This window comes from Cnephaeus nilssonii (genome assembly GCF_951640355.1).
Source record: "Cnephaeus nilssonii genome assembly, chromosome: 7".
NCBI classification, from domain to species: Eukaryota; Metazoa; Chordata; class Mammalia; order Chiroptera; family Vespertilionidae; genus Cnephaeus; species Cnephaeus nilssonii.
In genome coordinates this window covers 3,613,262-3,640,586 of record NC_137078.1, presented here as the reverse complement: position 1 = coordinate 3,640,586, position 27,325 = coordinate 3,613,262, and the positions used below count along the sequence as shown (strand labels likewise).

Below are 27,325 nucleotides of genomic sequence, written 5' to 3'. Positions count from 1 at the left end.
TCTGCAGCCGGGCCCAGCCAGCCTGGCTCAGAACAAGGTGACAGAATGGTGAACAGCAGACTGCATCACCCAACGCTGGGCTGCAGGTCAACCTGACTGAGGGTGCAGCTTAGGGCCCCAGGTGCAGTAAGAAGTTCTGTAAAGGCATTAGTTAGGATTATTTGGTATCACCTGTCCTCCATGCCTGACCCAGATAGATAATGAGCTGAACAGACACTGTTGAGCGATGCCTTGGAAAGCATCCTGAACCTCAAACCTGAACCTGGGTTAGGGTCCCTTCAATGTTCATGCCAGCCAAGTGCCCCTAGAGGAGTCCTCCCATGCCTATGCCAGCTAAGCACCCCTAGACGAGTCAGTTTTGGTGGTGGCCCTGCTTCTCCTGGTCAAGTGGCAATAACATCACTCTTCTTGGGGCTGTGTCTTTGAGTAGCCAGGGCCTGGGACTGCTGGGTGCCTACCCTGTGCTAAGCCTTGAGCTTAGCACACGCATGTGCTCTCATGATGTATGTCCTGTTCTCAGACAGTGGCTGGGGTGCGGAAGATGCTTTGGTGTTGCGACCAGAGGGATAGAGTCGCAGAGTGAGCGCAAGAGGAGGACCCCCTACCCTAGGCCACTGGGAGCTGCAAACTGAGCTCACGGCCTGCTAACTTCTCCTGGGTAAGACTGGGTAAGACTGGGCTGCATGTTCTCTGAAAGAACTAAAAAACGTTCACTGATCATCATCAGTCATCATCAAAACACTGGCAGCTACCACAGAGGACTCAGGATATGTGTGGCATGTAGCAGGAGTTATCCCTTGAACCCTCACTGCACCCTAGGAGGGTACCCCTTTCCTGAGACCTAGGAGGTGATGCTCAACATGATTTGGCCAGCACACCCAAGGCAGGCAGCCACTCCTGCCTATGATGCCGGTCTTCAGTTCCTTAGCTCTAGTTATTGACACACTGCATGGCCCTTGACTATTCAATAAGGATGTCCCATCTCTCTCTGGCTTGCTCCTCTCAGAGCCTTGACCTTGACCTCGAGCTCAGGGTTTCCAACTTTGAACCATGTCCTGTCTGCTGGGGTAGGTGGTTGCTGAAAATAGCCATGACCCACCACAGGAACACAATGAACCACAGAGCCAGAGTGACAGCATCAATCCTTAGCTGGGCTCCTGAAAGACTGTCCCTCTGGACAGACAGCCATAGTGAGTCAAATGCACTGAAGGCAAACCCTCTGTGCAAGTTAATTTCCACTTTCAACCCATGGAGACTTACCTAGGGCAGCATCAAATGCTGGTTCTGTAGTGAACACGTCATAGGCCGGTACATTGAGGACGTCTTGCTTGAACTGGACCTGGCAGCTGATGAGGGATTCTGGACGCAGCTTCTTGATGGCCTCCACCTGGGCCACAGAACACTCACCTGGAGATGGGGAGAGGTTAAGAAGGGCTGGGCCAGGCCTGCTGATCACCACACCTGGCCCATCAAGGCCTCTACACCTGCCTGAAGAGCCCCAAGATGAGGGAGCAGGGACAGACAGGCACATGGAGGCTGGCCGGGCCACAAATGGCACCTGCACCCCAAATGCCTTCTAAGAGGAGCCCCTAGGGTTCTCCAGAGATGACAGATCAAGGGTGACAGAATGGTGAACAGCAGACTGCCTCACCCAATGCTGGGCTGCAGGTCAAGCTGACTCAGGGCGCAGCTTAGGGCCCCAGGTGCAGTAAAGGCATTAGTTAGGATTCTTAGGTGTCATGGTTTATAAAAGCTAAGGACAAGTTTTACAGAGGATGGGGATCATTCTGAATCTCAGGCAATTTCAGAACAGAATTTCAGCATTTGTTCTGGAGCTTGGGTCTAGGGGCATGGGATGTGGATCTGTCAGGCCCGCTAACATGTGTCTGTTCCTGTCAGTGGGGAAAACGGGCAATTGATATCTGGACATCAGGAGGGCCACAGTTCCCCTTCGCTCACGGGCACTGAGGTAGGAAGAGAGGACTGTGACGCAATAAAGATGCCTCATTAATCAGAACAAAAACAGTTCTGATTAATTCCACCAGTTAGGTGGTTTTCTAAAAAAGCCTTAATTGATGTATTTATTTCTGGAAGCTGCTGTCCAGAGCTTTCATGGGCAGGGGATGGGATGGGATGTTCTGTGTATGACTTGGGACAGGTAATCACAAAACGCCACGTCTGCGATGAGGCCTGCTAAGCCATTCCTTTCTGGGATTAGTGGTGGTCAGTGTGGCTTTCTGTATCTGCTGCCCTAGGGCTGAAGTCACATTCCAGCTAAGAAACACAGTTTCTGGGGGCCAGGCTCTTTTAGGAAGATTATTTTCACAACTTCTGCTTGTGGATCACTCAGATTTCTAAAACGCTGAAAGGAGCAGGCCATCTGGGGTTAAATGTCCTCTCTGGAGCTGGTAAGCATTTGAGTAGGAAGAGCACACGAAACCCCAATAGAGGGGCATAAGAAGTCCCCTCCCCACTCCTGGAGTCTTGCAAGGCCCTACCCAGACCACCTGAGTCCCGCTCACTCCCTACCTCTCAGGTTAGAGCTTCTGTCTCCCACGGTGACCATCACTTTGAAGGTTGTGACCTCCTGGAAGCTGGTCTGGACAGGGTGGATGTGATGGGCTTGAATCCTTTGAGGGACGCCAATCACTAGCTAGAAGGAAGCCAAGGGAACTTCACTGAGTGCTGCGCTTTTATCTCAACCTGTGGCCTAGGATGCAGGGACTGCCCATTGAGCAGGTGATAAAACCGAGGCTCAGAGCTTAAATGATGTGCTGGAACAGGTCAGACTCCATAGCCCAGTGCTCTCCCATTGAACAGGAGCAGGGTGCTGAAGAGCCGGCCTGAACTGGTCATCGGTCTGGTATGGGCTGTGGATTTTGGCTCCTGTGATAGATATCATCACTTCTCTGTTCATAAATTTGGTTAATTAATCTTTCAGCATTTTGGAGATAGGGCCAGGGCCTCGACCCCATTCCCCTGTTGCTCTGGTGTGCCCTGCCTGTTCCCACCCACATCCAAGTCTTCAAGAACCATCTCTGTGCTATAAACCCCATCCCCATTTCCAGCTTTTTGCCCTGGAGCTCCAGACACACACACCCAGCTGCATCCCCCTCAGCCCCACCTGGAGGAGCTCAAACTCATCATGCCCCGAAGTCACTCATCATCTTCCCCCAACTGTCCTCCCCTTCTATGCTCCCCTCTCACAGGAAAGGACCATCTACCTCATCACCCAACCCAGACCCTGGGGAGTCATCCCCAAGGCCTCCTTCTCCCTCATCCCCTACTTCTAAATAGTCACCACACTTTGATGACCCTACCTCCTGAATCTCTTCCAAAGTCATCTTAGTTTCTGCCCACCCAATGGTGCCAGCTGGGGCCCATCTTTGGTCTCCTGGCTGCTTCCTTTGCAGCTACTCCTCCTCTCTTGGGCTCTTACACTCTGTTGGGCACCAGGTGATTGTTCCAACACTTACCATTGATCCATGTCACTCTTTGATTAAAAAATCCCTGATGAACCCCTACTGCATCTAGTATAAGCTTCAATCTCTTTACCCTGGAATAGTAACAGTACAACTAATGCCTACTGAGCATTTGTTACATGCTGAGTACCATTCTAAGTGCTTCCCACATACTAACTCATTATTCTGCATCCCCATTTTACAAATAAGAAAACTGAGGCATGGGGAGATTAAATAACTTATCCAAAGGTCACACCGCCTCTCAGTGGGTGGTCCAGCTGGGATTTAAACTCAGGCAGCCTGGCCCCAGAGCCTACATACTTAACCACTCCATGGAACTAACTACCTGGAAATTAATGCAGTTCATGATCTAATCCCAATGCAAGCCTCCATTCCCCCACATCCTATATTCCAGCCACCAGGACTGGGCTCTTGAACCCTGCACACCTTTGTCCATGCCATGTTCCCTCTGTCAGCATTCCTTCCCCAGGTCCCCGCCCTTGACCACTCTAAGTAGCTCATTCCAGGAGAGCAGGGCTTTATTCGTCCCCAGGTGCTTCTCCCCGCACCCGGCTGGCCCAAACTGCAGAGCTGCAGCACTAACGTGCAGACTCCTGGGTGATGCTGCTGGAGTGCATACAGGCAGACTGGCTCTGGGGATACACTGGGGTGCAGCCAGGCGTGCTCACTGATTCATTCTCAACTGGAGATAAACAGGAGAGAGAGCAGTTTTGTTCGCCTCCAGAAAGACTCGAAAAGGTCACTTGCTGGAGGAAGTTTAACTTTGTCAGTGATGCCAACTCGCTAGGCTGGCCTGCCCACAGCCACAATGCCCAAGAAACGCCCCAAAGGGCATTCCTGCTCTTCCAGGCACAGCGAGAATCAAGTGGGAGAAGGAACAACCCCAGGAGATCGCCTCTCATCATCACACCATTTTAACATGGGGAGACAGAGGCCGGAAATGAAGACACTTGTCCCAATCCCAGAAGGAAGTGGGTGGCAGACCCCAGACTTATCACTCCCAGAGCTTGACTGCCTCCCAAGGCACTGACAGTTATTTCTTAGAGAAAAGGGAATCACTCAGTACCAAAAACTGAAAGTTCCACCCCAAGAAGTTCAGCTATGCCTCTCGGGCCACTGAGCCATGTGTGTCCTGAAACCCACCTCCTTGTAGGTTCTCAGGTGCCCAGCAACATCATAGTACACCGTCACGGATCCTGCATCCTGGGCGACGGCCACTCCCGTCTTGGGGTCTATGTGGAGGACGCTGTTGTCTGAGGAGCTCCAGGTTCCAGAGAGACCTTGGGAGGAAAGCCCAGATGTCACCTCTTTCCCACATCTGACACACCTGCCAAACCCCCCTCACCTGGTGATTGTGCCAGTCCGCACGCTGTCCTGGCCCACACTGCACATCTCATCTCCCTCAGGACAGAAACTGCTCTGCCTGCCTCTGCAACCTGGCTCACCCACTCCCCTCTTGTTCCTGGCTGCAGCCACCTGGAACCACCAGCAAGTTCTACCATACCTGCATACCGCACAACTGTAGCCCTGCCAAGAAGGATCCTCCGGCCCCTCCCATCCCCACCCCCTCCCTGCTTGTTTCTCAGTCATTCCCCTGTCCTGAGATGCCCTGGGTGCTGGCCCTCCAGGCCCCATCCTCTACATGCTCTTCCCCACAGCACTGTCCCTGGCTCCCATTATTTATCAGTCCCTTTTGACCAAACAAAGCAGGTGTCAGGCTCAGAACTGTCACTAGACAGTATTTCTTAATTAAAAGCTAATCACATCCTATATAATAAAAGCCTAATATCCTAAGTGTCTGGTCGTTCATTCAACCAATCAAAGCGTAATATGCTAATGATATGCTAAAGCTGCTCAACAGCTCCAATGATGTGCACTGACCACAAGGGGGCAGACAGTCGGCTGGTCAACCAGTCACTATGACGTGCACTGACCACCAGGGGGCAGATGCTCCAACAGGTAGGTTAGCTTGCTGCTGGGGTCTGGCTGATCGGGACAGAGCAAGATGGGCAAGATGGGCCGGACAGACCCTGGAGCCCTCCCATGGTCCCTCCCTGACTGGCCAATCCCCTATATCCTTCCCTGGCCCCGACTGTGCACCGATGGGGTCCCTCGGCCTGGCCGGTGCCCTCTCGCAATCCAGACCCCTTGGGGGATGTCAGAGAGCCGGTTTCAGCCCGATCCCACAGGCCAGGCTGAGGGATCCCACTGGTGCACGAATTTTGCACTGGGCCTCTAGTTATATAATAAACTAGAGAGACCTAGGGAGGAAAGCCCAGATGTCACCTATCTTTCCCACATCTGATATACCTGCCAAACCCCACCTCACCTTCTTATATAATAAACTAGAGGCCCGATGCACGAAATTCACGTACGGGTAGGGTCTCTAGGCCTGGCCAATGATCAGGGCTGATCTGTGGGGCGACCGGTGGGGCGATCGACAGGTGCCCACTGGCATCCACATTGGCCGGCCTGCTCACCAGCCCTGTCCCCCGCCGCTGGTTGTCTCCCTCTGTGGGGCAACTGGCGGGGTGATTGGGGGCCCCCGCTGGCACCCACCTTGGTTGGCCTGGGGCCTGCGGGCTAGGGGCAGCTCCTGCGTTGAGTGTCTGCCCCCTGGTGATCAATGCATGTCATAGCGACCTGTCATTCTGCTGGTCGATCTGCTGTTTGGTCAATTTGCATATTAGGCTTTTATTATATAGGATAAAATTAAAAACTGAACAACCACAGCCTATTTATGGCAACTTATATTTGCTTTTCTTTAAAGGCAGTGTTTACCTTCCTTTTAAAAGGAATTTAATTAGGTAAAAAAAATAGCCAATTTGAAAAAAATGCAATTGATAATTGTACATGTAGTTCATAGATGTACAGGTGGCATGGGAAGGGCTGAAATTTGGAAGTCGCTAAACTGGCCCAATAGCTATTCTTTGCTTAGGTTTCCTTCTAGAGGCATGCTGGCCACACGATAGCTGCCAGCATAAAACTAACCAAACTAAACATTCAGTTCCTCAGCTGCATTAGTTGCATTTCAAGTGTTTACCTGCTAGTGGCTACTGAGTCAGTGTAGACATAGGGCGCTTGCGCCCTGGCAGAATACTCCTGGACAGAGCTGCTTCAGGGCAGGGGTGGCAAAGGGCCATATATTTGGGGCTGTGTGTGCCCAATGGTCTCCGATGCCACCATCCAAACTGAAAGTTGGGTGAAAATGGCTACTGACAACAAGTAAATAAATGGGTGTTGCTGAGTTCCAATAAAATTTCATTTGCAAAAGACAGGCAGCAGGCTGGCTGTGGCCCTCAGTGGTAGTCTTCTGACTCCTGTTCTATTTGTAGTCTCCCACAGCAGGAAGCTGAGCGCCTCCCAGGGAGACCACTCCCATCTTTTTGAGGGCCCGTGTCTCACCAGGGAGGGTGCCTTTAGCCAGTGTCTCTCTTACCTTCTAGGCTGACCAGAACAGTGGCCAGACAGAGGATGTCCCCCACCACCACCGCTCCAGACAGCTCCGGGGAGATGGCATGTAGGACGGGCAATGGGACAAAGTCGAAGAGGCCTGCATGCTCCGTGTCCCACACACTGAGCAGCGTCAGGCCCACGCTGATGGTGCGGAGGACGCAGGTGTTGTTGGTTGTGCCCTTCCCGATTTGCACAAACTCGTCTCTAGGCACAGAAGGGATATGAGGGCTCTCAGTATCAGGAAAGAGCCCTGACTCGAGGGAGACATGCAGCATCAAGTCCTCTGCTGGGCAATGCTTTTTGCTGAGCAACAGCCCCAGATGTCACTCTGAGGCACGGCCACCTAGCAGGTGCTCCAGGTAAGAAAGCACCACAGGCCCAACAAGCCTGCCCTCTCCTCATCTTCTGGAGGAACCTGCAGCCTCAGCCAGGAGCAGCTGCATCGCCACCCACACTATGGAAGGAAAAGGAGAGGCCCAGAGAGAAAAGTGGCCTGCAGCGTGCTTTCAACAGGAAGTGGGCACGTCCTGGGGAGGCACAGACTGCCCTTTGTGATGTGGCCTGAACAAGTAAAGTAGCCTCCGCACTCTCATCTGCAAGGTGAGTACAAGAATGAACCCTTGTCACAGGCTTGGTGTGAGCACCAAACCAGATGAGCAGCTAAAGTGCTTAGGCTAGTACCTGGCACCAGTTCAATCCACACCGGCCAGTGTTGTCCAGTGCGAAGGCTTGGACTGGGAAGCTGTGGGTTAGGGTCCCTGTCCTCATCCTTCCTTCCACCATACCTTCTGACTCCTGAGCCTGGCTGCTCTCTTAGAGAGAGGGTCCTACTACCAAAGGGCAGTGTGGCTTCTGCATTGTAGCTGGGACTGCCACACCCGGCTCCACCTCCTATAGGGCACCTGCACCCCAGACTAACATGTCCATACTGTGTGTGTAAAACTCCACAGCTGGCAGAGGCCCTTACACCCGCAGCCTCAGTTGCCATATTCCCCTCTTGACAGGTGTGCAAACAGAGGTCTGGAGAGATGACCTGCCTTGCCCAAGCTCACAGGCCCCATAAAGAGCATAACTGGGCTAAACCGGATCTCCCTCTAAACCCAGGTCTCCCACCGTGCCACACCTCCAGCTCTGGCCGTGGTGTCTTAGCAATAGGGGACACATCTGCTGCAGGGCACCTGGAAAGGCCAGGCTGCAATGGTCATCAGAGCCTGGACTGTTTTCCGTGCCCCCGCCCCAGTGCTGCCTAGAACTCCCCAGGCCTAGTCCACCCTATTGGTCTGATGCTTCTCTCTCCTCCTCTGAGCTGGGACTGCATCCCCCTAGGCCAGTGATGGGCAACCTTTTGAGCTTGGTGTGTCAAACTTCGCCAAAAAACTGAGCATAACTCGGGTAGTGTGTCACTTTGAGGAAAAAACATTATTTCGGAAATGTTTCATCCTCAGGAGCAGCAAATGTTTCATCCTCGGCATGCGGCCGCCTCAGCGGCCGCGTGTCATCAGAAATGGCTACGCGTGTCAGTGCTGACACGCGTGTCATAGGTTCGCCATCACTGCCCTAGACAGTAGTGCTCCACCTTTAGAGTCTTGTAGAAGCCTCATTAAAACAGAGATCGTTGGGCCCTGGCAGTGTCATTTCTAAGAGTTCTCCCGTGATGCTGCTGCTGCTGATCCGGGGACCACACTTGAGAACCACCTCTCCCACGGACTCAGGAGTTTGAGCAGGCCTAGACTGAGGCCAGCCCCTCTCTGCACACGTTAGGCCTGAGGCTGCAGTTGTATTTCTGAAGAGTCATCCAGAAAGAATTGCACTTGGAGCTGGTATTCAAGCCTCACTTCCTGGCTGTGTGACCTCTCTGGGTCTCAGCAAATGGGCCACAGTGAAGAATAAGATGTCAGGAGAAGAGCCTGCACTCAGCCTGCAGCCAGCGAACACCTAAGCACTCGAAGGTGTGTGCCTCACGTGCTCTGACCAACTTTTGTGAGTCCATAATTGGTGATGTGCATCCATGGATTACAGGGCCAAGACATGGACAGGGCTGTCTACACCTCCCTTGCCACCCAGCTTTCAAAGGTACACAAAAATCTTACTATAAACCCTCTAACTGCAAACCCCCACATCTGTGTTTTGCTTCCTGACCATGAGGGAACATCTCCACCCAATAACATCCTGCCACAGAGCAAACAAAGGCTCCCAACCACACTTCCCTCTCTCCTCCTGCCTCTGGGCCACGCCTGGTGCTTCCTCTGGTGGCCCTTTGAGAGAGGCATCACCCTCTTCCTAGAAACTCTAACAAAACTGTTCTTTCAATGCCATTAGCTTCTTCGTGTTGTCATCAGTTACATCTACAAATTAAATGTAGGTACAATCAAGACATAACTTCGCGTGAGAAAAGAGCAGCACCCACACCCTACCTGTTAGTTGCAAAGTTGAGGACCGAATTGTGAGCATGGAAAACATCTCCCGAGTTGTCATGGAAATGAACAGTGAAGGTCACAGTCATTCCCAAAGGCAGGGCGGCCAGAGCCTCATTATTCCAGGTGTGCAGGGCAGGGCTCAGGGAGACCCTCAGGTAAGACACCGGAGCCACCTTAAGGACAATAAGCAGATATGGCAACGACTGTGTTGGTAAACCCACCTCCCAAGAAGGAGATGCTTGTCCCTAGCTGGTCCCCATCTCAGGGAGGACTGGGGGCCCGACCAACAAGGAGCAAAGGCCTTGCTCCCCAGAGTGTCCCAACCTAGTGACAAGGTTCCCACCTCCCTACACAGTGATGCAACTTAACCCACAAGAGTTAAAATCTATGACTTTGAAAAATTAGATCATTATTCACATTGCAAAGATATCCTGGACTTTGACTGCTCTGTCCTCAGAAGCCCAGGCTCTGTGGCGTTTAAAGCAGAAACGCTGCCTGCTTGGGTTGTAGAGGCAGCGCTGAGTGGAGACACAGCATACCTGAAGCTGCCCCGGGGAAGGACCGATGCGGAAAGGAGGGAATGATGGGGTTTGGGAGCGGGAGCCCAAGAACCTGAGCTCCGTAAAGACCAGTCTTGCTTCTCTAATTCCAGGTGAAATCTACCCTGAACAAAAGCTGGCTCCCCAAAGGCCTGATTCCTTTGAGAGCGTTCAGAGGAGCAGTGACTGGTACACAGCTGGTGCATGAGCAGTCAGTCACTTCCACTCACTCAGAAACTGGGGTGCAGCTTCCCTGCCAGGCACTCCCCTTGAAACAAAGAGACATTACTTAAGGAAGTAGGCCTGCGACCCAGGGAAAATCTAAACATAAAAATGGCCATGCACTTCCTCTGTCATCTAGGATTTAGAGATGGCAGTGATGAGATAAGAAATATATCACGTTAAGATAAACCCCAGGGATATCCAAGGAGAAATCCTCCTAACTAAAGCGGGACCCGGGAGGCACCGTGATGTGACCAGAGGACACAAACCTGAGCCAGGCCGAGGCAGGTCAGCACCCAGACTGACTCTCAACCGCTGTGACCTTGCTCAACGCACTTCCACTCTGGATCCTGGTTTTCTTGCCCATAAAATGTATCCCCTACTTCTCCAGGCTGCCGCCGGCGTCATGTAATGAACTGTGGGTCAGGTGCCTAGCTCATGCATTCAGTGACACTTACCTGTGCCAGGTACCGGCTGCCCGATCCAGACCCTGGGGTGCCAGTTCTAGCAAATCACAGGATTGTGCTGTACCTCAGTTTCCCCAATTATGAACAAGGTCATTGAACTCTGTAATTTCCAAAGACCTCTGGCTTGGACAGCCAGAAGACGCTGTAGCTTTTTACCTATGACCTTTGCCCCTGGCTATTCTGAAATAAATTCTTACATATGACTTCTCAGCTGCAGGGGAATATATTCACTTTTATACCTGCAAGGGGATAAATATTACCTCCACACTACTGCTTTTATTACTCTAAAAAGGAGAATGATGGGACCCTACCTTTACTGCAACAATGATGGTCTGGTTGGCCCCAAAAGGCTCTTGGGCAGTCACTTCAATGGTAGAAGTCCCAATGGTGGACCCTGACACCAGGAAGCCTTTTTCATTAATGTGCACGATGGGAACCTTCTCGGGCCCATTCAGGACACGGTAGCTCAGAGATGCTGTGCCATCCCTTGGGAAAACAAAACAGAGCTGTTTACGTGTGGGCAGCCCGCCTCTTCAGTCACTAACAGGAAACCTGGTTTGGAAAACCAAAAGTTCCCCACTCTCCCAAGAACAGCACCTCACACGGCCGGTCACCAGGGAAACAGACACCACAAGGGCTGATTTTCTTTCATCAGCCACATGGGGCATTTACTATAAAATACTGTTTCTGAGGCAAACTGTTTTCCGGTTACTGAAATAAGGCAGCCTGGTGTAGCAGAAAGGAGGTGGGAGCTTGGAGTGGGACGAACCCGAGGGCAGTCCAATGACCCTGCAAACAGCGGTGTGCCTTCAGGCACATCAGTGTGAACAGGAAGCAATGTCCTATTTCCAAGGGCGGAAACAGGGTGAAAATGAGCTACTTGCTCAGAAAATGATCTGTGAAGCCACTGACATAACTAGGCGGAAGACAAACCCTGCAGCATTCCGTCCCTTACGCACTCATTCACATCATAAAGAAAGGCAGGCGTGGTACCCTAGCCCCAAGACCCTCCTGAGAGGACTTTACACAAACTCTGCCTCAACTTTCAACCCCCTCATCAACTTCTCCTCTTAACCTGCAGAACTCCTATGCGTCCTTCAAACCCAGCTCCAGCATCTCTGTGACATGTCTTCTTTGGCTTGTGGCTTGAACATGAACCTTCATTTCATGGTAGCTCTTGTCATGCCGTCTTTTCCCCACCAGATTCCTTAAGGGCACCGTGTGTCACCCACCTCTGTTCCTGAAGCCTGGCACACGGCCGAGCATTTAGAAAATCTGGTTGAATGAATACCATGTGATGTGTTTCATGGAACATGTAAGTGCTCCTATGGTCCTCACTGCCCCCTATCTTGCAACAGCATTCCAATGCAAGTCATGGCTGCCAAAGGCATCCACTTGGAATGCAAGGTAGGAATTATGTTTGCAGAATGCTTTAAAAGGTGTTTCTCAAACATTAATGTGTATGCCCATTGCCAGGAGATCCTGTTAAAGTGCAGGTCTGGGGTGGTGCCCGAGATTTGCATTTTCTTCTTTATTTCCCCCATTGATTTAAAAAAATATTTTTTATTTATTTATTTCAGAGAGGAAGGGAGAGGGAGAGATAGGAACATCAATGATGAGAGAGAATCACTAACTGATTGCCTGCTGCATGCCCCCTACTGGGGATTAAGCCCACAACCTGGGCATGTGCCCTGACCAGGAATCGAACCCTGACCTCCTGGTTCATAGGTCAACGCTCAACCATGGAACCACACTGGCCGGCCCCACTGATTTTTTTAGAGAGAGAGTTGAAGGAAGGGAGGTAGGAAGAGGAGAGAGTGAGAAAGAGAGAAAGAGAGAGAGAGAGAAAGATCAATGTGAGAGAAACATCGATTGGCTGCCTCCAGCACGTGACCCAATCTGTGCCAGGGATTGAACCTGCAACCTAGATACATGCCCTTGACTGAGAATTGAACCCACCAGGACCCGAGATTTGCATTTTTACATGATCCCAGTTGATGCCATGCAGGTTTGTGGACTACACTTTGAGTGGCAAGTCTTGAAGATACACAGGATTTGGAAACGTTAACACTTCCAAGTTGGTGCTTTCACCTTTGAAGCACTGGATTTCAACAGCGGACATTAGACAGTTTCCAGGCCACAAGGAGGGGAAGAGGGCCCGCAGGTCTACGTGATGAGGAAGAACGGGGACGTCCACACAGAGAGGAGGAGAAATGTGAGGCCACGCCATTTTAAAGGCAATGCCAAGAAAGATGCCCAGTGCACCCGAGGCAGCCACAGCTGCTGACAACTTCGATAAACGAGTTACTGGACCAAGCAAGCACGGATTCATGACCTTGCTAAAAACCAGTTGTGTACCTGTTCGTCTGAAGCTTTATAAATGAGTTGGGTGACATTAGTATTTGTTCTGCTTCTATTCCCGGGTTCAGCAGCATCAGCTTTTCAAATACCTAAAACAGAGGCACATTTTATTTCCTATGATATACTGGAATCACGTCTCATATCTGCTGCTCTCAGCAGGGAGAGCAGAGTGGCGCACAGATGAGAAACTGCTGCCAGCGAGCACCTGTCTAGCTGGTGATGCACTGGTGAGGGCTGACCGCTAGGAGGCGCCAGAGGTGGGATGAGGGAAACAGGCAGGTGCATGCTGGGCACCCAGATGGGAGCTGCTTTACAGAGCCAGGGGCATGCTCGACCTCAGTCCCCGGGGGTGTGGCTGAGGGGGGAGGGTGTACCAGGATGTATGTGCAAAAGGGAACATGGCCAATGGCACTGACTCAGCCTCACTGTCAAGGATACAACAGGGAGTGGTGGGGCCTGTGGCACACTGGATAGCACAGTGCTGTTAAAGGGAGGATGCTTCTCATCTCCTGCTGATTTTTCCATATGGCAAATGCCTGTCTTCAGGATGAGCTGCATATTGGATTTTTATAGAAAATCTTCCTATTTTTAAATGTTGGCAACAAAGAAAAAACTGTTTCAAAGCACTAAGTGAGCCAAATAAAACACATCTGTGGGCTGGATCCAGCTTCTCTAAGTTTCTGCTGCACTCAAAACTCCATCCGCTGCCAAGGGGGGAAACCAAGGCAGAGAAAACTGGAAGCTGCAATGCCCATCTTTAATCCCATGACAGGTGCTAGAACTTCATCCTATTTTAACCAAAAAGAACATGTACTCACATGTGTATGTATCTGCATGTATCTGTGTTTCTGTGCACATAATTCTTGTCTGTATGTCTGTGTCTGTGCACATACGTATGTTGGTATCTGTGTACAATGCTCATGTGAGCCAAGTTGAGGGGGGCTGGCAAACAGGCATTTCCTTCTTTGAAAAACTACTTCTTCACCCCTACTGGGGTATGTGCCTGGGTTAGAGATGGTTCATTTCTCCTTGAAGAGGGGGCTTGAACCCATTTCTTTTCTCATAATAGTTAGGGGGTGCTTTCAGTTTTTCTTGTAATTTAGGAGGACCCAGGGTAACTGAGCCCCAGATCAGCAGAAGAGGGTCCTTGAAGCTAAAAATGCTCTTCAGAGTGTCAGCTCTCCAGTTTGACAGAGGGGCCCAGAAGGGCAAAGGAGGCAGGGGGGTGGGCTGGAGAGATGTGGAGGCTGAGCCTGGGTGGGAGGAGGGCTGCTGGTCTGGCTCCTGAACAGGTTGTGTACCCTCGAGGGCTGTGAGCAGATCACCTCCCTCTGAAGTGGGGGCTCATCTATGAAGCGATGGGCCACACCATCTCCCAGGCCACCCACAGGGCCCACCACCCACTTACTGGGAGCCAGAAGGGCCGCTCACCGCCATCTCCCCACCCCCGTGGGGCCCTAGGCTCACTGCCAAGGCAGCTCTTGCCCTCAGGCCTACGGGAGTTCTGGGAAACGGGAAACACGTCTAGCGGTCAGGTCCTCTAAGCGTGTTTGTAAAATAAATTCAGACAATTATGTTAATGCCCGACGCAAGACTATGTTCCAGCCTTTTCCTCCCATGAAAGTCAGAATGACTTTCTAATTTGGGAACACATCAAGCTATTTCAGACCCCAGGCCTTCGCCCAGGCCGTTCCATGTGCCTGGCGCACCAGCCAATTCCCGCCCCCGGAAACGCCCTTCCTCTGTGAAGCTCAGGCAGCCACACCGCTGGGCTCCCAGAGCATCCCACAGCCTGACCCCGACCCCAGCAGCCTGAGAACTAACTGCTCAGGGCAGGGCCTGCCTGTGGCAGTGGAAGGGCAGACCTGTACCTTCACGGCCCCTGAGGACAAGGCACTGGGCTGGCTCTCCCACCCCCCTCACAGGTGCTTCCTGCCCACCTGGCCTTTACCTGGATTTGGATCTCATCAGAGAGTTCTTTGGCGCGACCATGCAGCTGCCCAGCCGTGGGGTCCAGAGCCTTGACCACCACCCTCAGCCCGGTCCGGCCTCTTACCCGGCCGTGCACAGTCATGGCAAAGTTGTATTGCGACGGGAGCTGGAGTGACGCCTGGGACAGACACCAAATATGTTTTCAGGGAGAGCCCCAGGGCCCCAGCACCCCCATAGGGCGAAGCCAGACAGAAGCCCCGGACTGTTCTCAAAGGCTGCTGCCTTCCTGCCCTGGTGAGACCTGCTGACCCCAAGCGTGCAGAATGCAGTCACCCAGGACGAGCGGAGCGCCCCATACTGAGTCACCCTGTTCATTCACAGGTGAATGCAGAGACGCTGGGTCAACCCACCACAGTCAGCATTTCCACGCAGGACTTCTCAGAGCCTTTAGTGTGTGGAGGTGGTTATGAATCACCTAGAGCAGGCGTCCTCAAACTACGGCCCGCGGGCCACATGCGGGTGTTTTTGCCGTTTTGTTTTTTTACTTCAAAATATGTGCAGTGTGCATAGGAATTTGTTCATAGTTTTTTTTAAACTATAGTCCGGCCCTCCAACGGTCTGAGGGACAGTGAACTGGCCCCCTGTTTAAAAAGTTTGAGGACCCCTGACCTAGAGGGTCTCTAGGCTTGGCAGTGTTTCCCTGCAGAGCCCTCTGTTATGATGGCTGTGAAGAAGTCACTGCCCAGGAACCATGGAAACTGCCTGGGGAAGTGCTGGCAATGTGGACAGGACCCTGGCCCTGCTGGGTGGCCGGGGGAAGGCGTGGCCCTACACTAGACGAGCTTTTGGCAGCCTCTAGGAAACCCCATCCCTGGGCCTGGCTCCTCCCCGTCACAGACCCTCCCCCTCACTATTCACGGATAAGGCAAGAAGGACTATCCCAGAACCACTTCCCACTCGGGTCCTGTACACCCACGGCCTAACTGGGGTGGCAGCCTGGAGCCACCAGGCCTGGCACCCAGTTCCTTCTCCCCACGGGCTCACTGGGCAACCCTAGGTGAGTCCCTTCCCAGGTACGAGCTCCAGTTAACACAGAGAGGTTTAAGTAAGTTATTTCCAACACCTGCCAGCTCTGAGATCTGAGGAGGGCAGAGGTCCCCCATGGAGAGCCTTTGGGGTAGACCAGGAGAAACCCCAGGGCTTCTAGCATCATCTCAGAAAATGGGTAGAAGTCACAGCTTAGCAACCCTGTGGCATTCTAGGACTTTTCTGGCTCCCCCACAGGCTGTAATTTTTGTTGCCTTCTGTTAGTAGGTTAGCCATGAACTCCTCTATAGTGGTTAGCAATATGCCTCAAATGAAAAGGGCTGCGCACAGTCCTTGAGCACCATGAGAAGGATCGCTGGAGACCATGTTCCCAGACAAAGGGCTGAGTCGAGGACACACATGGAGAGAGAGTGGCAGTGTTTGGGAGGTGTCTCGATGAGCCTCAAGACAGAGCAGGAAAGGGCTAGGACTGGCCGCGTATGGAGGTGCAGAGCTTGTGTGCAGAGCTGGGAAGAACCCTCCCGCCCAAACTCTGGCCTGGGATGGAGCGGAGGCTCTGGGCCGGTGCTCACCTCGTGGTGCCGCCCCCGGATGTCCAGGATGTCCCTCTTGGTGACCGACCAGTGGAAGGTCAGGCCTGGCACAGCATTACCAAAGGAGAAAGGGTTCTGGCTGTTGGTGATTCCAGTGATGTAGACAGGCATCTGTGGGGAAATACCAGGCCTGTGACCAGCAGAGTCCCACTGCCAGGAGCACCCCTGGAATCCCTGGGCACTGCCCATCTGCCTCTCCATTGCCCAGGACGTTTGTGTCTCCTTTGTGCAACAGGAACTGTGTCGACTCTGCCCTCACCAGAGACGGGGGTTGCACCGGTTAGGAAGGTGTGATAGAAAAGCACCCCCTCCCCCATCCTTTCTGAGCTGTGGGCTGTATTTCGCCTTGGCTGAGAGACTCCATGTCTGAAATGACCCCTAGACCTCTCAGGACCGGCAGCCCCAGCAGCCAGCACACCCTGTCCGGAGTCCCTGCCTGTGCTCTCCTCTCTTCGTCTTGTAGGGCCCCTGCTCCTAGCAGTGGCTCCCCTCAGCTCATCCTGAACCAGAACTCAGAGCCCCAAACCTCCCAGAGGCTGCTCAGACGGCACAGAGAGGAGGGGCTGGAGAGGGGCCACCTTACCTGGGTCCCTGTCCTCATGCGAGTGATGGGGGCTCGGATCCTCACTGCCTGCAGGAGCTGCACCTCCACCTCCACGAGATCCTGGAGAAGGAGTTTTGGAGCTCAGGTGGGCGGAGGGTGGGACGGTGCTAGCAACAGTGGTTTGGGAAGGGACCCCTCTAAGGTAGGAGGCTTCCACCGAGGCCCGCTCAGAAGGCATCCACAGGATGTCTAGCTCAATGCTTCTCTTCCAGAGGTGGCTTAGCTTTGTGGGTGGCTCACCTCACACGGACCTGGTCACTGCCTCTTCCACTCCCTGGGGGAGAGCCGGGTCCTAGCCTGGCGCTCTGAGCCTACAGATCTGTCGGATCCAGGTGCTCCAGGTCAGCACTGCAGAGACTTGGGGGCAGTGACTGGGGACTGTTCTCTACGCTGGGAAGCCCTCACAGTACATGTCTCCAGACCCTCCCAACTCCCAACCCCAAATCCAGCCTGTTGCTCTCTCTGACTGAGCACACTAGATGGACAAATGAAGGAGCCAGGCAGAGTCTGATAAGAGCAGATTTTACACCCTCCTTCATTCTGAACTTGATTGGCTTCTTCACAGTACTGCTGGCTCATGGTGAGTATTGCTAATAAGACCCTTAAGCCCCGCACTGAGCCCATCTCCTGTATCTTGTGATCTGGGCTAATGCCTGGCACACAGTAGGTCCTCAATAAGCCCTTATTCCCTTCCTTCCCTTTATCTTTCTCATTACTCGGTCTCCTCCTGCCAGTCCTCATCCACCCCTTGACCTTGGGTGCTGGTTCTCGGATAGAGAGAACTGGAAGCTTCGGAGCAGAATCACAATCCCCTCGGGGACACACACGGACCTCGGGCTGAGCTCGCACCTGCCTGGGCTTGTTTAGCCTCTCCCTCTGTCAAGGGGCGTTAGGGTCTTCTCCCAGCAGCCCCTCGCCCCCAACCGGCCAGATGGGAGACACAAAAAGAGGGGTGGCCCAGCAAGGTTAGACCATAATGAGCAGAGACAGCCAGGAGGGAAATGCATGGCGATGTGTCCCTTTGGCCAAATTTCCAGTCAGCTGCCATTTCTGCCACCTGGGGCCCCAAGAGGGGAAAAGTAAGCCAGTTTCTATGGCTACAATACTCCCTCCAGAGAGAAAACAAGGGCAGAGCCTCCTTGTTCCTTAATCTATTCTCCAAGACACCTATCTGAACCACAATGTGCACAAGGGAGACTTACATTCCCAACACTTTCTGATATTTAGCAAATTGACAGGCAGAACCAGTGTCCACCTCCACAATTCAAAAGGACTGCACAGTTTAACGGGTACATGGAAGACACTGAAACTGCTGGAGAAAGGAGTAAATCAATGAACTCAACGTCAGCTCAGAGTCAGCCTGGGGGGGGGGGAGGGCGCAGCAGCCTCCCTCCCGGGCAGCACGCGCCCCAGCTCCTTTCTTCCAGGGTCCCAGTTCCGGACAAGGAACAGGATGACTGGGCTTTGAAACATTACACAAAACAAAATGCTCTCCTCAAGCCCCGATCTCCACCACAGACATAAGCATGAGGCAGCCTCCCCTGAGACGCTCTGTAGGTCACTGCAGGCCAAGGTATTAGGGAGAGTCCAAGCGAGCTGAGCCCTTCTCAGGAGGTGGAAATGATCTCCCGTCTCCTTTCCAGGGGCCCAAAGAGGTACCCACCCCCCTGGAAAGAAGGGAAATCATCACATTTGGGGACACCGACTTTCATGTGTTTGGAGTCAGTCCCACCGACATGGAGCAGACCTTCCCTAGCTAGGCTTTCCAGCATCAGGCTGACCCAGAAAGGCAACCAGGAAATGTCCCCCACTCAGCAAAGAGGCTTGAAAGACAACCTCTAGTGGAGCCAAAGATATTAGTAGATGATTCCAGTTTTGTTTCTCCTGGAAATACAAATCCAGGCCCAAAATACTGTTGGTGTCCAATTATTTATGCTTTTAAGCCAAGCCAGTGCACACCTGTGAAAGCTCACACTGTAATCCACAACGTGTGACGGAGCCCACAGCACCCCTTCTCTTCCCTCGGAACATCCCAGCCCTGCCTGAACTGCAGGAGCGAAGGGACCGAGACCTCTGCTGTCTGCAGGCCCAGGTCAGCCCTGGAACGGCTGCGTAGCACCTGGGGCCTCTAGCAGGTTCCCTAGCCCTAGAAACAGGGAGAGGGCACAACTGCCAGGGTGCTGAGGGCAAAGTAGGGGTGTACAGTGCTCTGGGAAGAGTCTGTCTCCACAGCTGGCACCATCCCCAGGGCAGGGGCTGGGGACTCTGTACTTAAAAAGAAGTTAGGAACTCGGTCTGGAGAAGAATCCAGGTGCCCCGAGTTGGCAGGGCTGACTCAGGTGACAGACAGGGATTGCAGCCTCAGAGGCAGAAGCAAGATCCTCAGAGAGGGATGGTCCCCGGGAGCAGAGCCCAAACCCAGTAAACAGGGCTGCCTCCCCTTCACAGATGACCACCCTGCAGCTGCTAGGGGGCGGTATGCCCCATCACGAGAGGGCGGACTCAGAAAGCACCCATCTCTGATGGAGCCCAGGCCTGTCACCTGAGACACGATGACGAGCTTTCCGGTCTCAGCATCCACGGCCTGGACGACCCCGGACACGGTGCCGTTGCCAACGGTGAGTCCCCGCACCAGCCCAGCGCAGTTCACCACTGCCAGGCTCTCGTTGCTGATGGAGAAGAGGATGTTGGACTGAGGCTGGGGGCCTCCCTCAGAGGTGATCTGGAGAGGGGAGAAACAGCAGTGCCGTCAACCCCTGTGCTCCTAGCAGCCACGCCTTGTCTTCAGAGGATGAGAGTGCTAACATCCCAGAGCATTCCATCTCAGCCTGTCAGTGCCCAAGGCAGGTGGGCACACCTGGAGCCAGGGCAGGGTGTGCGGCTACTGCCTGCTGGTACCTGGCCGTGGATGTGGGTGGTACAAGGATGTGGCCTTTGGCCCGTACCTGCATCATGGCCCCAATAATCAGCGTCATCTTCCTGGGTATCAGCCTAAATGGGGGAAAGACCTGGGTGTGGAGACAAAAGCGAAAGAGGGGACCGTTGCATTCCAAGCTCATGCTGTTGGGCATAATTCACTCTTACCATTTTCAGGGAGAAGGGAACATGGTGCGTGGACCCGTGAGAGCCTTGGAGTCCTGTGCCAACTCTGGGGGAGCCTGAGTAGCTCCCACAGGCTCTCATCCCACCCACGGGCCCAAGACCTGCTTGTGAAGGTCTCCTGGGAACCATTAGAGATGCACTTTCCAGCCCAGACTTGTAGGATCAGGTGGGTCCTGTGATCTGGGAGATTCGGTGCATATCAGTTTCAAATTCACTGCCTTTCAGATTTCCCCAATTCATCTTTGGAAATTTGCCTTCCCCAAATTTCTCGAAATTCCTACTGACAAATTACCTCTAATTCAATGCCCTCAAAATTTCTCAGAAAGTGGGCCCAAGGGGTAGTGAGGAGGATGCCCCATCTCTGCAGCAAGGCAAAGCCCCACATCTCCCTCTTGTTCCCCAACCCCCACCTGGCAAGAGGTGAGCAAAAAAGCCAGTCGGCTGAGAGGCTGCTTTGTGAGTGAGGATTATCTCAGGGCCGAGCTATTCACAGGCAGAAATGAACTCCATTCCACAGGAGAAAGGTGCACTCCCACGTGGAGGCACAGACACAGACTGATTAACACACAGCGCACAAGCCCATGTGTAGCCGAGACCCTTGGAAGATGCCAGCAGGAGCCAAAGTCTAGTGCTGCTGCTGCAGAGTAAGTTGGACAGGACTTCTTGGTCATGGCTGCCTAGGTCCCCGGTGACTGTGGGGGTCCGGTCAAAAGCTAACACCACATGACAGCCCAAGTCACTTGCTGAGATGATGCTGGGGGGACCTCAGAGCTCCCCTATCCAGTAGTTGCTTGCTCCAGGTGCTCCCATCCCGAAAGCTTGCCCCTTCTAAGGGTCCCGTCTAACATTCAGACTGACTGCCAAGAGGAGCATCCACACAGCTGTCCGCAGCTTCTGCCTGGCACCACAGCAGCTCAGAGTGCCCTGCCATTACCCTGCTGGGTGGTAAGATGCTTCCTTTCTCTGAGCCACATCAATGCCCCATGTCCTAGAGGGAGATTAAAGTAGCTCAGCCCTTCCTCTGGAGCTGCCCCCAGCTCCCCGAGGCTGGTAATCAAGGCACACTAGGGCACAGATGCTAAAATGGCCTCTCACAAAAAGGCGGCCTCCCCTCTCCACCCGTGTGCCCACTAGGGGCTGGGCTGACCCCACGTGCATGAAGAGGAATAACTTTACCTCAATCTGTTGTGGGGCTGAGCTGATTCTCTGTCCAGCTTTATCGGTCACAACTGCCGTGAGACTGGTCTGGCCAATGGCTACCCCATGGACGTGGAACGTGGCAGTGTAGTTGTCAAGGGCCTCGTCAAGGGAGCTGGAACAGAGGGAAGGGCTGGGACTTCTCCCCCAGACAGACCTGTCAGTACCGTCCCTGAGATGCTTTGTCCCGACCCCTGGAGAACTCACACCAACGTGACGATCTGAGAGGCTGCCTGGAGCTTCAGGTCCATGAAAGCAAAGTATTTGGCCAGGAAAGGCTTCTTGTGCAAGTCCAGCACACGGACATAGGCCTTGACTGTCTTCCCAATCTCCACCTGTACCACAGGGACAGACTCAGGGGGCTTGGAATGACCAACTCCACACCTACAGCAACCTACAACCGTCAGAGAAACGTCACCAACCTCAAACCCACAGCCCTGGAAATTAGGGACAGGTCACCTGGATTGACCTTCAGACTATTGGCCAATCAACAAATGGAAGTCAATGGAATAACTGCTGTATACAAGGAGCCTTGGAGATACTTAGGTGCATAAATCACACTCCCCACTCTTAAAGAACTAACCATCAAGTTAGGTAAGGCACAGCTTAGAATGGCAGCCCTTGTACAGTAGGAGTTCAATAAGTGCACAATGACTGAATATCTCACACCTGGCAGCATATAATACACACAGTAAGAACTTTAGGAAATGGGAGTCAGAAATGCTAAGAGAAATCTGGTCAGCATCACCAGTGACAATGAGACCATAGGAGGAATATTTGAGGCTGTGGAAGAGAACATTGGCTTTTTAAGTTGTCTAAGCTGCTCAAACACTTCCCTTGTAATTAACCATTCTCTCCACTCAGAAAAATAGGAGACAACAGTAACTGTCTGTAAATCTAGCTACAGTTACTTTAGGTATTTGGAGGATAAACATTTCCTATTTACATTAAAGAAAAGCCTAGAGCTATTATGTATTTAAGTTGCAAAAGACTTGGCATTAGTGAGCTTTATTCAATTGCCAATGAAATTCCTGAGAATCCAAAAGGTACACAGTGGGGAGGAAATTTCATGTTCCACAGGTGTGCACCCAGCTGGCCATGAGCTGCGCCAGCTGGAAGACAGGAAGCCCTGATCAAGGCTGATGTGGAGACAAGTCCAAGGGGATTTGCAGCCACGCTTTATTGCTGTCAACTGGGCCGAAGAAGTACAACCTCAGAGCTTATTCTGCACTATGTACACAGAACAGCAGAGATGAGAGAGAGCAGTACAAGCTCACAGCAACCCAGGAGGGACACAGAAACCAGTAGAAAAAGCGAAGACCATGAGAAAAATATCTCCCAGGCCACAGCACCTTCCTGGTTTCTGTGAGTCAGTAGAGAAGGGGCACATCAGAAGCTGACACTGACCTTGTCCACCACTCGGACGTACAGCTCCTGAATGTCTGAGACATAAACATCAGCCTTCGCTGGGGCTGGGAAGGTGAGGCACAAGTCGTGGATCATGATGGTTGACATGCCCGGGAACAAAGGGTATACCTGTAGGGTCAGAGGTGGGCTCAGATACAGCTTTTCACAGCAGCAGGCTATCCCCATGGAACACCATCTCACAGAGACCGCTGGGACAGGGTGGGAAGGAATTAGCAGAGACAATCCCAACTCAAATGTTGCCCTTCCCACTCCTTATCATGCGCTCCCACTGCCAGCCAGGGGATGGGCTTGAAATGTAAAATATTAGTGCTGGGATATTATCCCAGAGAGCATTTATTTCCTTTGTGCATTTTATAAAGAAGAAAATGGAAGTTGCAACTTGAAGGCAGAATGAGGATTAAAACCTAGGATTCCATATTCCCTGTCCAGGAAACCTGCACCTTCAGCTAGAGAAAAGCAAAGGGACTGGAAGGGCACAAGACAGCTTCTCACTCAGACGTCTCAGCCTGAACTCAGAGTCAGAACCTGGGAGCAAACCCTGGAGGCCTCCATGTAAGTGTGAGCCCTTTGACTCTCATTTATCTCTATTCATTTCTACCACAGCTCCGTTTGATTCAGAGACCTCATAAAATGTACTGACTGAATGAACACATCGAGTTACCGTTTTCCAGTCTTTCACTGCCTGCCAAAGATGCCCCCTTCTTAAACCTTCTATCTCTACCCACTTCCATGGATCCCACCTCAAAAGAACCTCTCCCCAAACTACATCCTCATCACTCTCTCATGCTGCAGATGGATTTGCAGCAACTTGTCATATTTCTTAGGTGCATATCTCAACTGGGTGGTCTGGGAGGCTGGAAAGGTGCAGGTAAGTTCTGGAGCCAGTGGGTGAGCCCAGTGGGCTGCCTGCCATCTGTCTGCCCTGGCTCTGTGGCCTTCACTCTGTTGTGTTACATTCATCGGGGGTACCATGTACACTGACAGAGTTAGTGTTTGTGAAGCTAGAATTTCAATATCAAGAACCTGTGGGGGGAAAAAATAAGGTTTCAGACCCTAAGGAGACAACCAAATATGATTATTTCACATCTAGGTTAAAACCCTTCAAGGTCTGCCCAGAGCGTGAGTCCAAATCCTTAACACATCCTGTAAGAACCTGACACAATCTGGCCCCTGCCCATGGCTCTAATTTCACTGAAAACCAGTCCCCCAGCACAACCACACTGTAGCCACACTGTTCTCTCTGTGCCTCAGAACTGGCCAGCACCTGCCTGCTGGCCTCAGGTCTGCACTGTCTTTCCTAAATAAAGATTTGGGATTCTTTTCCCACATCTTCCCCTGCTGGCCACACTCATGTTTCAAGTCCCTGTTTAAGTATCCTTTCAGGAAAGTCCTCACTGACCCCGGACTGGCCAAGTTCCTGTCACCTCTGCTCATTTCCAGTGCAGTTATACCTTCTGTCATTCAGTCTTGGTGTAGACCCTTGTTTGTGTCAGCCTGTTCCAGGCTGTCTTATCCCCTACTGTATGCTCAGGACTGAGCCTAACATCTAGTACAGACTATCACCCAACAAACTTGTCTTCATTAGATCAAGTTCCGTGGCATAGTTAGCTGAGCCACTCAGTTACATAAAGAAACTGGGTGCTCAGCCTGCTTGCTTAGTTTTACATTCAGCTTGAAGACTTGGGAATTCTGGGGGGCGGGTCTGCAAACACATGTACCCTCACCTATTTGGGAAGGGCTGTTTCTAGTCCAACACCTTCAATGTACACGGGGAACGGAGGCTCACACAGGATGAGAGCACAGCCCTGAAGGGCAGCGCTGTGAGGGAATCCAGGCGCCTAAGCTCCCAATGCCGGGCTCCACCCACCACACTCTGCCACTTCCAGAGCTGACACCTGATCTAATTAGTCAAAAACAGCAGTTTGGGTCCCCACCACAGACACCACCCCATACTACTCAGTGAGGCAAAATCCAGTGGGACCCCAAACGCTGCAGCTGACACCTGCAGGACCAGCTCCATGGGGAAGGAAGTGCAGCTCAAAACAGGGTCAATATAGTGTGAGACTCAAGACAGATCCAGCCTCTGGGCTAAGAAGTCCCTGACCACTGGAGTACAAGAGGCAGATGATCAATGGATGTTTCTCTCTCATCGATGTTTCGAACTCTCTATCCTTCTCCCTTCCTCTCTGTAAAAAAATCAAGAAAATGTATTTTTAAAAATATGCTTAAGGAAAACTTAGTGCATTTTTCAACAGCATGAAAAGGGAAATAGAGTTCCGTTTTCATGATTCCGTTTTCATGCTGAACAAGACAGGAATGAAGAATGATATATCTGACATCAAGAACACACTGGAAGGGATTAAAAGTGGATGAAGCAGAGGATTGAATCAGTGATCTGGAATACAAGGTAGAAATAAATACCCAACAAGAGCAACAAATAGAAAAAAGATTTAGAAAGCAGGAAGATAGCGTAAGGGAGCTCTGGGACACCATGAACCCCAAGAGACACACACTTAGACACATCATAATTAAAATGGCAAACGTTAAAGACCAAGAAAGAGTCTTACAGGCAGCAAGAGAGAGAGAAAAAATTACATACAAAGGAGTACCCATTAGATCAGTGATGGCGAACCTATGACACGCGTGTCAGCACTGACACACGTAGCCATTTCTGATGACACGTGGCCGCTGAGGCGGCCGCATGCCGAGGATGAAACATTTGCTGCTCCTGAGGATGAAACATTTGCGAAATAATGTTTTTCCCTCAAAGTGACACACTACCCGAGTTATGCTCAGTTTTTTGGCGAAGTTTGACACACCAAGCTCAAAAGGCTGCCCATCACTGCATTAGATTATCAATTGACTTCTCAAGAGAAACACTTCAGGCCAGAAGGGAGTGGCATGAAGTATGAAGTACTCAAAGTAAAGAAAAGCAAGGGCCTAAATCCAAGACTACTGTATCATTCAAAATTGAAGGTGAAATAAAAAGCTTTCCTGACAAAAAATGGCTAAAGGAGTACATTACCACCAAATCAGCAATGCTAGAAATGTTAAAGGGATTGCATTAAGTGGGGAACCAAGATGGCGACATAGGTAAACACCTGTACTTGCTGCCTCCCACAACCACATGAAAATTATAACTAAAATACAAAACAACTATCACTCGAACCACGGGAAAGCTGGCTGAGTGGAAGTTCCACAACTAGAGAAAGAAGAAAGCACACTGAGACTGGTAGGAGGTGCAGAGGCGCAGAACGGGATGGACCAGCACCGACATGTGCCGCTTTTTTAATCGGGAAAGAGATCGCATCTGCAGAGGCCGCCTGGAGGAGCAAGGGGTCCCAGTCCCACACCGGACCCCCAGCCCAGGGTCCCAGAGCGGGGGAAAGAAGTTCCTACGGGCCATGAGAACTACAGGCTGTAAAAACCCGTGTGGATTGGGGCTCAGTGACACACAGGTTGCTGAAGACCCAGCTGCTCCTCTTAAAAGACCGGCACCATGAACTAAATTTACAAGCTCCCACTTCCTCTGAGCTCCAGTGCTGGGCGAGGCTCTGGGAGACCCAGATACATACAGGGAGAAACTGAACTGTCTGGCATCGGGGCAGGAACACTGCGGCAGCTTTCTTCCAGATGGAGGTGCTTGCAACAGTCATTGTTCCCGTGCTGGGACCTCCTCAGTGCAGGGCTGATTGGCATCCATTTCTGTTTGCTCCGCCATGGTGATTCCCTGAAACCCCACCCAAGCTATGGGCAGTGGCTTTTGCATATGAATGGTCTGTCCTTTCTCAGGCAAAAACTGTTAAACAAGCTGCAGCTGGGTCAGGGAGCTGCAAACCTATCAATAAAAGGCCCAAAAATGGCACCAGCACCAGCCTGCCTTTCTTCACAGCTGGGCCTGGTCTGGGCACTTCCAAACTCAAAGAGGAGGAATCTACAGATCTCTCTGTAGCTCCTGCTGGGTGGCCCCAGGTAGTGGCTGACTTTGCACCTCCCTAGAGACCCAAGAGCCAGTGTACCAGTGGTCAGTGTGAGACCACACCAGATTACAACTCTTCACATCCATAAGCGACACACTCAAGGGGCAGACTCAGTGAGCACCAAAGCCCCACTGAAGCAAGTCCTGCCCCATAAGGGTGTCTCCTGCACAGCAGCTCTTCCATTGTAGACATAGCTGGTCCTCACAGCCAATTGGCCTGGAGATCAATTCCTCCCAGTGATACCAACAGCAATCAAGGCTCAACTACAACAAAAGTGCATACAGCCCACCAAGGCATGCACCAAGAGTGATCATCTCAGGTGATGGGGGAGGCTGAGCCACTGGGTCCTATAGGACACCTACCACACAAGGCCACTCTATCAACTCAAGGAGACTTGGCAGCTACCCAGTACATAGAAACAAACACAGGAAAGCAGCCAAAATGTGGAGACAAAGAAACATGTCACAAATGAAAGAAATGGATGAAAGTAAAACTACT

The 27,325-nt window shown here is 52.0% G+C and overlaps 1 protein-coding gene across 2 annotated transcripts in view; it reads right to left on the bottom strand.

Moving 5' to 3' along the window:
• NUP210 (nucleoporin 210) overlaps positions 1 to 27,325 on the bottom strand; it is a 132,679-nt gene that overhangs the window by 8,739 nt on the left and 96,615 nt on the right. For both annotated transcript variants that reach the window (XM_079777076.1, XM_079777077.1), the window contains exons 21-35: positions 22,827 to 22,955; positions 21,627 to 21,754; positions 21,399 to 21,534; positions 20,066 to 20,128; positions 19,663 to 19,842; positions 17,100 to 17,180; positions 16,496 to 16,627; positions 14,896 to 15,054; positions 12,942 to 13,033; positions 10,895 to 11,069; positions 9,353 to 9,528; positions 6,922 to 7,142; positions 4,626 to 4,762; positions 2,530 to 2,653; positions 1,261 to 1,407 (exon numbers count right to left, since the gene is read on the bottom strand). In XM_079777076.1, the coding sequence (XP_079633202.1) occupies positions 1,261 to 1,407; positions 2,530 to 2,653; positions 4,626 to 4,762; positions 6,922 to 7,142; positions 9,353 to 9,528; positions 10,895 to 11,069; positions 12,942 to 13,033; positions 14,896 to 15,054; positions 16,496 to 16,627; positions 17,100 to 17,180; positions 19,663 to 19,842; positions 20,066 to 20,128; positions 21,399 to 21,534; positions 21,627 to 21,754; positions 22,827 to 22,955 (2,080 nt within the window). The remainder of the gene's footprint in view (positions 1 to 1,260; positions 1,408 to 2,529; positions 2,654 to 4,625; positions 4,763 to 6,921; positions 7,143 to 9,352; positions 9,529 to 10,894; positions 11,070 to 12,941; positions 13,034 to 14,895; positions 15,055 to 16,495; positions 16,628 to 17,099; positions 17,181 to 19,662; positions 19,843 to 20,065; positions 20,129 to 21,398; positions 21,535 to 21,626; positions 21,755 to 22,826; positions 22,956 to 27,325) is intronic.